At 41.4% G+C, this 12698-nt stretch overlaps 1 protein-coding gene across 1 annotated transcript in view; it reads right to left on the bottom strand.

Moving 5' to 3' along the window:
* The window catches only part of apoltp (apolipoprotein lipid transfer particle homolog), a 67838-nt gene that overhangs the window by 34060 nt on the left and 21080 nt on the right, over window positions 1-12698 (bottom strand). The window contains exons 31-37 of the mRNA XM_014139386.3: window positions 12224-12366; window positions 11901-12060; window positions 6514-6597; window positions 6115-6252; window positions 873-989; window positions 679-771; window positions 293-516 (exon numbers count right to left, since the gene is read on the bottom strand). Coding sequence (XP_013994861.3) covers window positions 293-516; window positions 679-771; window positions 873-989; window positions 6115-6252; window positions 6514-6597; window positions 11901-12060; window positions 12224-12366 — 959 coding nt within the window. The remainder of the gene's footprint in view (window positions 1-292; window positions 517-678; window positions 772-872; window positions 990-6114; window positions 6253-6513; window positions 6598-11900; window positions 12061-12223; window positions 12367-12698) is intronic.

The raw sequence follows: 12698 nt of genomic DNA on the forward strand, positions 1-12698 counted from the left end.
ACAATTAGGATACAGAGTGAGAAAGCATGGGGAGGGATACAGCAAAACTGTGGTTAAGACAGACAGACCTGTACTAAGTACACACTGTATGTAGCTACTTGATAGACTAGTATTTATATATTCTTAATTCCATTCCTATACTTAGATTTGTGTGTATTGGGTATATATTGTTAGATATTACTGCGCTGTCGGAGCTAGAAGCACATGCATTTCGCTACACCTGCAGTAACATCTGCTCACCATGTGTATGTGGCCAATAACATTTGATTTGATTTAGTGAGAATGCACTCACTTATCTGAGGATATGTTGGCAGACATGTTGAGTTGCAGCTCAGCGGCTGAAGTAGGTAGTAGAGTCTGGAGCAGGGCCAGACGTATACTCAGGGCTCTGGTGTCTCTAAGTAGGGAGTGGGAGAGCTGGGCCTCCAGCAGGGCTCTGTCCTTCCCATCAGCCCTCACACACAGAGAGCTGCTCACTCCGCCGTCCACCATAGACGTGTCTGCAGTGAGCCGGGCCTGGAGAATACAAAACGTAAAGTTACGAATACTAAACCCATTAGAAACCACGAGATACGCTGACCAAAAAACTAAAAAGCAACATATTTTTTTTAATTTATATACCTCGTCAATTAAGGGATTCAATTGTCAACCTTTGAAAAAGCACATTAAGCAACCCACCTCCAATGTTTTAAGGATCTTGGATTGGAAGGGATGTGTGAGCGAGGAATACAGACCAATTCTGTCTGATGAGCCATTCAGATTAACAGAAAACTGATGGAGAAAAAAAACACATTGTTAATGATTGATAAGTGCTGTAATCATAAATAAGCAATATTTATTTATGTAAGTGGTGAATGAATAGTTACTCTTACCTGACACTCCTGCCGGTTGATTCCTACTTTGCCTCTCACTAGGTAATCAAACACACTGTTATTTTTAGGATTCCAGGACACATCTCCTTCCAGAATGGCCGACGAAGGGAGCTTCAACTGAAATAGCTAAGAAAGTCATGGGTCCATCACAATAGTTTTTTCCTCTCCTTGTCTCCCTTCCTTGGAAAGATGAAATCAAATACCCAGTGGACATCCATCATATTCCCCTATTGTTTTTATGATATCACTGCACAAGTGACAAGATGAAGAAGTCTTTTCACACTATTGGGATGAAACTCCACACTTCCTTTCTGGTAATGTCAACACAAACAGTGCATTCGGTAAGTATTCAGACCCCTTCCCTTTTTCCAAATGTTTTACGTTACAGCCTAATTCTAAAATGAATTCAATAAATAAACATCCTTATCCATCTACACACAATAACCCATAATGACAAAGCGAAAACAGATTTTTAGACACTTTTGCAAATGTATTAAAAATGAAAAACAGAAATACCTTATTTATATAAGTATTCAGACCCTTTGCTATGAGACTCAAAATTGAGGTGAGGTGCATCCTGTTTCCATTGATCATCCTTGAGATGTTTCTACAACTTGATTGGAGTCCACCTGTGGTAAATTCAATTGATTGGACATGATTTGGAAAGGCACACACCTGTCTGTCTATATAAGATCCCACAGTTGACAGTGCATGTCAGAGCATAAACTAAGCCATGACGTGGAAGCTCCGAGACAGGATTGTGTCGAGGCACAGATCGGGGGAAGGGTACCAAAAAAATTCTGCAGCATTTAACGTCCCAAGTGTCCCCTTTTATGGTAGAATGGCCAGACGGTAGCCACTCCTCAGTAAAAGGCACATGACAGCCCGATTGGAGTTTGCCAAAAGGCACTTAAAGGACTCTCAGACCATGAGAAAAAAAATTCTCTGGTCGGATGAAACCAAGATTGAACTCATTAGCCTGAATGCCAAATGTCATGTCTGGAGGAAACCTGGCACCATCCCTACGGTGAAGCATGGTGGTGGCAGCAGCATCATGCTGTTGGGAAGTTTTTTAGCAGCAGGGACTGGGAGACAAGTCTGGATCGAGGGAAAGATAAACGGAGTAAAGTACAGAGAGATCATTGATGAAAACTTGCTCCAGAGGGGTGAGGACCTCAAACTGGGGCAAAGATTCACCTTCCAACAGAACAATGACCCAAAGCACACAGCCTAGACAATGCATGAGTGGCTTCGGGACAAGTCTCTGAATGTCCTTTTGTGGCCCAGCCAGAGACCTGAAAAATAGCTGTGCAACGACGCTCCCCATCCAACCTGACAGAACTTGAAAGGATCTGCTGAGAAGATCCTCAGCATCATACCCAAGAAGACTCGAGGCTGTAATCGCTGCCAAAGGTGCTTCAACAAAGTACTGAGTAAAGGGTCTGAATAATGTGATATTTGCTTTTTTTTTTAAATACATTTGCAAAAATGTAATTATAGAGTATTGTGTGTAGATTTTAGAATAGGGCTGTAACGTAACAAAATGTGGAAAAAGTCAAGGGGTCTGAATACTTTCAGAATACACTGTATAGGGCTCTATTTTTGGCTGGTGTTAAGGCGGCACAAGTGTCAAAAGATGTTAGTTTGAAATTTCGTCATGTGAAAACTGGTGGGGCAGAAATATTTGAGGTGGTCGAATTGCTGCAAAGAAACCCCTACTTAAGGACACCAATAAGAAGAAGATACTTGCATTGGCCAGGAAACACGAGCAATGGACATTAGAACGGTGGAAATCTGCCCTTTGGTCTGAGGAGTCCAAATTTGGGATTTTTGGTTCCAACCGCCGTGTCTTTGTGAGACGCAGAGTAGGTAAACGGATGATCTCTGCATGTGTGGTTCCCACTGTGAAGCATGGAGGAGGAGGTGTGATGGTGTGGGTGTGCTTTGCTGGTGACACTGTCTGTGATTTAATTTGAATTTAAGGCACACTTAACCAGCATGGCTACCACAGCGATACGCCATCCCATCTGGTTTGCGCTTAGTGGGACTATCATTTGTTTTTAAACAGGACAATGACCCAACACACCTCCAGGCTGTGTAAGGGCTATTTGACCAAGAAGGAGAGTGATGGAGTGCTGCATCAGATGACCTGGCCTCCACAATCACCGACCTCAACCCAATTGAGATGGTTTGGGATGAGTTGGACCACATGGTGAAGAACAAGCAGCCAACAAGTGCTCAGCATATGTGGGAACTCCTTCAAGACTGTTGGCAAGGCATTCCAGGTGAAGCTGTTTGAGAGAGTGCCAAGCGTGTGCAAAGCTGTCATCAAGGAAAAGGGTGGCTACTTCGAAGAATCTAAAATGTAAAATCTAGTTTGATTTGTTTAACATTTTATTGGTCACTTCATGATTCCATATGTGTTATTTCATAGTTTTGATGTCTTCACTATTATTATACGATGTAGAAAATATTAAAAATAAAGAAAACCCCTTGAATGGTGTGTCCAAACCTTTGACTGGTACTGTATATATATATATTTGTTTATTTTTTTCTTTACAAAAAATATATTGGTGATTGGAAATCTATCTGGAATATTAAAGCTGATCTACCCCCCCCCATATTTTTTTGAAAGAGGGTGTGACATAGCCAAGTTGTTGTTGTTTAGCATTTCATTAGAATTATTCATTCTCTTTTTAGGGCTTATCAATAATTTGTTTAATCTTGCTTATTGACCATGTCCATGCTCAGCCATAATGCAATTTACAGTACATTTTACATTTTAGTCATTTAGCAGACGCTCTTATCCAGAGCGACTTACAGTAGTGAATGCATACATTTCATACATTTTTTCTCCGTAATGGTCCCCCGTGGGAATCGAACCCACAACCCTGGCGTTGCATACACCATGCTCTACCAACTGAGCCACACAGTAGACCTAGACCCTATATCAGTGTGAATGCTATTGAAGCCATGGAATTACTTAGAACAATGTGGACTGCAAATGGGTTCAAGTTAACCTATTCAGCAAAGATAGGTCTACATTTTGTTATTTCGTTTCTGTCAGCTATTTATTAACCTGTTGGGGGTAGTGGGCAGTATTTTCACGGCCGGATAAAAAACGTACCCGATTTAATCTGGTTATTACTACTGCCCAGAAACTAGAATATGCATATAATTATTGGCTTTGGATAGAAAACACCCTAAAGTTTCTAAAACTGTTTGAATGGTGTCTGTGAGTATAACAGAACTCATATGGCAGGCAAAAACCTGAGAAGATTCTGTACAGGAAGCGCCCTCTCTGACCATTCCTTGAGCTTCTTGAAGCTTTATTGAAGACTGAGGATCTTTGCTGTAACGTGACACTTCCTACGGCTCCCATAGGCTCTCAGAAGGCAGGAAAAAGCTGAATGATGTAATTCCAGCCACTGGCTGAAAAACATTAGCACTTTTGGTAAGTGCTCTATCAGAGGACAATGGGCTGAGGCGCGTGCACGAGTCAACCCCATATTTTATTTTCTTTCGTCTTTCAACCTAAACACGCTTTCCCGGTCGGAATATTATCACTTTTTTTACGAGAAAAATTGCATAGAAATTGATTTTAAACAGCGGTTGACATGCTTCGAAGTACGGTAATGGAATATTTTGAAATTTTTTGTCACGAAATGCGTCGTGCGCGTCACCCTTCTTTACCATTCGGATAGTGTCTTGAACGCACGAACAAAACAGAGGATATTTGGATATAACTATGGATTATTTTGAACCAAACCAACATTTGTTATTGAAGTAGAAGTCCTGGGAGTGCATTCTGACGAAGACAGCAAAGGTAATAACATTTTTCTTATAGTAAATCTGATTTTGGTGAGTGCTAAACTTGGTGGGTGTCTAAATAGCTAGCCCTGTGATGCCGGGCTATCTACTGAGAATATTGCAAAATGTGCTTTTTAAAATCGGACATAGCGAGTGCATAGAGGAGTTCTGTATCTATAATTCTTAAAATAATTGTTATGTTTTTTGTGAACGTTTATCGTGAGTAATTTAGTAAATTAACCGGAAGTTTGCGGGGGGTATGCTAGTTCTGAACGTCACATGCTAATGTAAAAAGCTGGTTTTTGATATAAATATGAACTTGATTGAACAAAACATGCATGTATTGTATAACATAATGTCCTAGAGTTGTCATCTGATGAAGATCATCAAAGGTTAGTGCTGCATTTAGCTGTGGTTTGGGTTTATGTGACATTATATGCTAGCTTGAAAAATGGGTGTCTGATTATTTCTGGCTGGGTACTCTGCTGACATAATCTAATGTTTTGCTTTCGTTGTAAAGCCTTTTTGAAATCGGACAGTGTGGTTAGATTAACGAGAGTCTTGTCTTTAAAATGGTGTAAAATAGTCATATGTTTGAGAAATTGAAGTAATAGCATTTCTAAGGTATTTGAATAACGCGCCACGGGATTCAACTGGCTGTTGAGTAGATGGGACGATTTCGTCCCGCCGACCCTAGAGAGGTTAACAAACTATACCGGACTAAAATTGGAATTGGAGTTGATTCCACGGCAATACATAAAAGACCATTGAAGCAACCACATATTTCGCAATGGAGCGTGTTCTGATTGGCCAGCGAGGGGCCAAGCCTGGACACACCAACAACTTCTTTATTCATTAAAACCTAGCCTTTTCGCGCCAACAAGTGCGGCGATAATTGTGATATTGAAAAACCTATAGCACAACCTATAACCTATAGCACAATCGCCTGCACTTAGATTTAGCACTGCTTTAGGTTTGTTAAAATAGAGCCCGTATTAACACTGCTCAATGGAATACAGTACCAGTCAAAAGTTTGGACACACCTACTCATTCAAGGATTTTTCTTTATTTTTTACTATTATCTACATTGTAGAATAATTGTGAAGACATCAACACTTTGAAATAACACATATGGAATCATGCAGTAACCAAGCTGTCATCAAGGCAAAGGGTGGCTACTTTGAAGAATCTAAAATCTAAAATATATTTTGATTTGTTTAACACTTTTTTGGTTACTACATGATTCCATATGTGTTATTTCACAGTGTTGATGTCTTCACTATTATTCTACAATATATAAAATAGTAAAAATAAAGAAAACCCCTTGAATGAGTAGGTGTGTCCAAACTTTGACTGGTACTGTATATTATATGATAATTATATATTATACTGTTTATATTATTTAAAGTCCCTCTTATAGAATCTGCGTTACCTGGAGTATATGGGTGAGGTTGGCTCGAACTTTGACCATATGCTGAGGTAAATCTGAGGGGTTCAACTGAATTTGTCCAAGGAAGGTCAGTCTGTCCTTCTTCCCGATCCGAACCCTCCCTCGCACCTCTCTCTGCGTCTGTAGGGAAATATGGCGGCCATAGGATTTTATAGAGAACTTTTTCACCCACAGGATTTCTATGGGTATAGCAGACATAAAATTGGACTCAAGTACAGTGCTACCAACTCATTCTCCACATGTGCTCTGCTACAAGCCTGTTTTGTTAGACTGAAATTCAATTTAGTCATTTAACAATTTAGTCATTGTTTTTATCAAAACAGACTGTATCAGAGGATCTGTGTTGATGTCTTGAAGTGTGATGTGTATCAATCACCCTACCTGATTGCTAAACATTGTGACACACACTTCAGAGTCCGGAGGGATGATGTCATAGCTGAACGGGTGGGTCAAGGAGGAACACACCTGCAGAAGATACAAATAGAAGATACCAATAGAAGACAACATCACTGAGAAAGATTGACTAATGACTGTTGTATTAACCTTTCCTATGGCAATTCAGGGCTTGTATTCAAAGAGCGTCTCAGACTAGGGCTGCTGATCCAGGATCTGTTTAGATTTTTAGATCATAATGAATAAGGGTCGTTCTTGAATTGCGGCGGCATTTTGCGTCCCTTGCCTTTGCAACCATGAAAAAAACACTTTAAAATAGTAAATAATTACACATCATACATGTTTTTGTTTGTATTGAACTGTTTACCAATGACAATAATCCAAGTTGGTTATACTACAACACTTTATGTTTATGCAATGTTAAAATAGTTAAGGTAAGCAAATTGGCTTGTCCCAGTAGTGATGTGTAGAGTCATAGTGATATTTTGGGGATTTAGAGATATCTACAGGCAGTCAGTGAATTATTTGCACCTTTGATAAAGATGAGAAAGAAAGACTGTATAAAATAAATAATACAAATACTGAGCTCCTGTCACGCCTGCTTCCGCTCTCCCTCTCTGGTGCTCGAGGGCACCAGGCTGCCCTTCATTACGCACACCTGTCACCATCATTACGCGCAGCTGCGCTCATTGGACTCACATGGACTCCTTCCCTTTGTCGATTGACCTGTCTATAACTGTCTGCTCCCCCGTTTGTTCCCTGTGTCTGCATTAATGTCGTGTGTTTATGGCCAGACGCTATCCTGTCCTGTTCCATGTCCATTGATAATTAAACGTTCACTCCCTGTACCTGCTTCTCGTCTCTACCAGCGTCGATCCGTACAGCTACATTGTATTCCCCCCAAAAAGAGAAAAGTATATTATTTTATTCTAATACAATTGCTCAGAGAAATATACTGCTCAAAAAAATAAAGGGAACACTTAAACAACACAATGTAACTCCAAGTCAATCACACTTCTGTGAAATCAAACTGTCCACTTAGGAAGCAACACTGATTGACAATACATTTCACATGCTGTTGTGCAAATGGAATAGACAACAGGTGGAAATTATAGGCAATAAGCAAGACACCCCCAATAAAGGAGTGGTTCTGTAGTTGGAGACCACAGATTACTTCTCAGTTCCTATGCTTCCTGGCTGATGTTTTGGTCACTTTTGAATGCTGGCGGTGCTTTCACTCTAGTGGTAGCATGAGATGGAGTCTACAACCCACACAAGTGGCTCAGGTAGTGAAGCTCATCCAGGATGGCACATCAATGCGAGCTGTGGCAAGAAGGTTTGCTGTGTCTGTCAGCGTAGTGTGCAGAGCATGGAGACGCTACCAGGAGACAGGCCAGTACATCAGGAGACGTGGAGGAGGCTGTAGGAGGGCAACAACCCAGCAGCAGGACCGCTACCTCCACCTTTGTGCAAGGAGGAGCAGGAGGAGCACTGCCAGAGCCCTGCAAAATGACCTCCAGCAGGCCACAAATGTGCATGTGTCTGCTCAAACGGTCAGAAACAGACTCAATGAGGGTGGTATGAGGGCCCGACGTCCACAGGTGGGGGTTGTGCTTACAGCCCAACACCGTGCAGGACGTTTGGCATTTGCCAAAGAACACCAAGATTGGCAAATTCGCCACTGGCGCCCTGTGCTCTTCACAGATGAAAGCAGGTTCACACTGAGCACGTGACAGACGTGACAGAGTCTGGAGACGCCGTGGAGAACATTCTGCTGCCTGCAACATCCTCCAGCATGACCGGTTTGGCGGTGGGTCAGTCATGGTGTTGGGTGGCATTTCTTTGGGGGGCCACACAGCCCTCCATGTGCTCGCCAGAGGTAGCCTGACTGCCATTAGGTACCGAGATGAGATCCTCAGACCCCTTGTGAGACCATATGCTGGTGCGGTTGGCCCTGGGTTCCTCCTAATGCAAGACCATGCTAGACCTCATGTGGCTGGAGTGTGTCAGCAGTTCCTGCAAGAGGAAGGCATTGATGCTATGGACTGGCCCGCCCGTTCCCAAGACCTGAATCCAATTGAGCACATCTGGGACATCATGTCTCGCTCCATCCACCAACGCCACGTTGCACCACAGACTGTCCAGGAGTTGGCGGATGCTTTAGTACAGGTCTGGGAGGAGATCCCTCAGGAGACCATCCACCACCTCATCAGGAGCATGCCCAGGCGTTGTAGGGAGGTCATACAGGCACGTGGAGGCCACACACACTACTGAGCCTCATTTTGACTTGTTTTAAGGACATTACATCAAAGTTGGATCAGCCTGTAGTGTGGTTTTCCACTTCAATTTTGAGTGTGACTCCAAATCCAGACCTCCATGGGTTGATAAATTGGATTTCCATTGATTATTTTTGTGTGATTTTGTTGTCAGCACATTCAACTATGTAAAGAGAAAAGTATTTAATAAGATGATTTCTTTCATTCAGATCTAGGATGTGTTGTTTAAGTGTTCCCTTTATTTTTTTGAGCAGTGTATATTTTATTTAACAAGTAATAGAACAAAATTCTCAAAAAGATAGGGGTCAAGATTATTGGCACACCTGTTTCAATATTTTGCGTCCACTAGTCCTGGGCCCTTGTTAAGGTCAACGGCATTATGAACTTTACCCAGTACCAGGACGTTTTAGTTACCTCTGTCAGGAGGCTGAAAGGAGGCTGAAACTAAGCCGCAAGTTAACTGACCACATAATCAACATTTTCTCTGGACATGACCCCCATTGAAAACATGTGGTTTGAATTAAAGAGGGCAGACTGAAAGCACAAATGAAGTATATCAAGGATCTGGGAAAATTCTGTATGGAGGAATTGTACAAGAACCCTCCCAATGTGTCCTCTAACTCTCATAAAACATTTTAGAAAAGGCTCAGTGCTGTTTTCCTCGCAAGTTGAGGTATTGAAAGATACTGAAACAGGGGTGCCAATAATTATGACCCCTATCTTTAAAAATATATTACTTGGTAAACAAAATCTCTTTGTCTGAGCAATTATATTAGTATAATACAATAGAATAAAACTTCATTGTCCATCCAGGAAGGACATACTTCTTTGGCATCACCTTCCATTAAAAGAATCACATACACATACATTCTCACATCATACACATTTAAACCAGTCAGTCCATCATGTTGCATACACTAACAACATAGAGGACATTAATACATTCCCTCACAAGCAACCGCTGTCTCAACTGCACTAGATGGATAAGTACATATACCGATACAATTGACCTTGCATTTAGTAGTCCAACAGCACAAGGAACGAATGAATGTTTGAACACGTTCTTCTTGGCCATGGGCATTCTGAAGCGCTCGGCCAGAGGGAAGCCACTCAAACTGACGGTGTAGAGGGTGGGAGGGGTCGCCAACGACAGCCAGTGCCTTCTTTTTGGTTGCCTCGTGGAACAGAATGCTCAAATGTGCCTGTGGTCGACCAATTACTTTGCTGGCTGTGCTTACTATTCTTGTGAGTTTGCTTCTGCTCCTCACACTCAGATTACCATACCAGACTGTCATATTGAATGTGAGGATGCTCACCACCAAGCTGCTGTACACCCTCTCCAGAACATCCTGGCTGACCCCAAACCCCTTTAATTTCCTGATTAAGAACAGACGTTGCCTTGCTTTTAAAAAAATACACTCTGCAATCTCTGTAAAACTCAGCTTGTTATCAATTTGTGCCCCTAGGTATTTAAAAAACTCAACCACCTCCACTGGTTAGTCGTTCAGAGAGAGTGGTTGGGGACAGTTGTTGCCATTGATGATCAGCTCCTTTGTCTTTTCCACATTGATGTGGAGGAAACTTGACTGGCACCATTCTTGAAGGTTGTTGGTCTGTTTAAAATAGCTGTCCCCATCTGACGTAGCATCTTTTAAAAAGAGTCCTACCAGAGCCATGTCATCTGCGTACTTAAAAAGGCTTACATTGTTTCCTTGGCTCTTCATCTCGTTAGTGCAGATAGAGAACAACAACGGTGAAAGGACACACCCCTGGGGCGCCCCTGTGTTCAGGGTCAGTTCATCAGAGTTGGCCCCATTCATGGGGACCCTCTGTGGGTGGTCAGTTAAAAAGTCCTTGATTCAATTTTCTTTTTTTTGCATACAATATATCTCAGTATTTGTATTATTTATTTTATACAGTCTTTTCTGCTCATCTTTATCATGAGTGCCAATAATTTTGGACCTGACCGTGTTTATTATTTTGAAAGCTAGAAAGTGAACAAAATGATTTAATATATTGTATAAATCAATAAAAATAAAGAAGGCTATTAAAATACTTATTTTTTTACTAGTATGTCTGTCCCTCAGTTTTATGTCATCGGTGTTACCGCCTTGAAAATCACTTATTACAATGATATACAAGTACCTTATGTCACGTCCTGACCAGTAAAAGAGGTTGTTTGTTATTGTAGTTTGGTCAGGGCGTGGCAGAGGGTGTTTGTTTAGAGTGTTTCGGGGTTTGTTGGGCTATGTTCTATGTTAGTCTATTTCTATGTTAGTTCTAGTATGTCTATTTCTATGTGGTGTTTATTGGGTTGACCTTCAATTGGAAGCAGCTGCTCCTCGTTGCTTCTAATTGAAGGTCCTATTTAAGAGGGGTGTTTTTTCTATGGGATTTGTGGGTAGTTGTTTCCTGTTTAGGGTTTGTTGCACCTGACAAGACTGTTTTCAGCATTCTTTTTGTTCAGTGTTCATTTTATTTAATGAAAGAAGATAATGAGCATTCATATTCCCGCTGCATTTTGGTCCAATTCTTACGACACCTTGAGCATTCCCTCCAGTGGAAAACTGTTATTGGGGGAGGGGTATATGTTAAATAAAATTATTAGCTAATCACATCCTTTTAGTATGTCTTCAATTTGAGGATTCCATTGATAATTTGGTGTCCAAATCCAAAGTGTCACTTGCGTGTTGCTCAATTTAAATGAAGGGAAATAACAATGTGAGCAAAATTATGAATCATATCACTTTAGTAAATCATTTTTACAGGGTTAATGACCTTACATTTGACCATCTGTGACCTCCACTTAAGAAAATCCTCAATAACCTAACATTTCTCATGGGTGTTACCATCATTGGTGTTACTACTCCTACTGGTGGCACAATGTTATCATAAAGGTCAAAATTATTTAAAGTCATTAAGCTTCCATATTGGTTGATTTAGAATGGGAAGGTGTACCTAAATACATTTAAATAACTACAAATTCAAGAACGACCATATGATTATATTGACATTAGTAGGACCTGATCCTAGATCAGCACTCCTACTCTGAGACCTTTGTGAATATGGGCCCAGAAACATGAGTGGTCCTGGACTCACAAAAGGGCTGGGTTGCTGGTATCCCAGGGTGAGAGTATGAATGATGTCTCTGTTGCTATAGAGATGGGCTTTGGATTCCAGGATGTAAAGGCCCTTGTGGAGGTCGACAGTGAAAGTCTCCTGGAGAAGGAAGCTCTGGAGAAAGTTCTGGAACGGTTGTCTGTTAGCGGGATGGGAGGGGTAATTCTAACTTTATTTTTGTCAGGATTACAATGCAATTAACCATCATTCTTCATCCTCATCACCATTCTTATCATCATCATCATCATCATCAAGTTATATTCAATCACACTCATAAAGAGCACCAGTAAGTGGATACATACCGAAGGAGTAGCAACGCTCTCTTCTGATAAATCTGTTTGTCCTTCCTGAGCTCCTCCACTCCTCCCTCTAACTCCAACTCCATAGTCGGGCTTTTGGGCTCCGATAAGGTCATCTTCATCATCACCATCCTCTTCCTTAAATTCTGCAATGAGTCATACGCCATGGTGTCAGGCTATGTTAGATATGCAAAGAAAACTGTAGCTGAAAAAAAGATTGTCAAACAATATGACTGGTTGATGACTGTCAATTCTTGCATGACGCTAGCTAACTTAATCCCTGTGGTGTGGTGTTCCTTTTAGGACACCCTGAGCCTCAAGCCTCACCCCTCCTTCAGTGGAGGCTGGTGGGAGGAGCTATAGGAGGACGGGCTCATTGTAAATGCCTGGAATGGAATAGTGGGAGCGGAGTCAAATGGGGTTTCCGTATGGTTGCTGTGTTTGATACCGTTCCATTCATTCCATTCCAGCCATTACA

Source organism: Salmo salar, chromosome 14, assembly GCF_965601325.2.
Source record: "Salmo salar chromosome 14, fSalSal1, whole genome shotgun sequence".
Classification (NCBI taxonomy): Eukaryota; Metazoa; Chordata; class Actinopteri; order Salmoniformes; family Salmonidae; genus Salmo; species Salmo salar.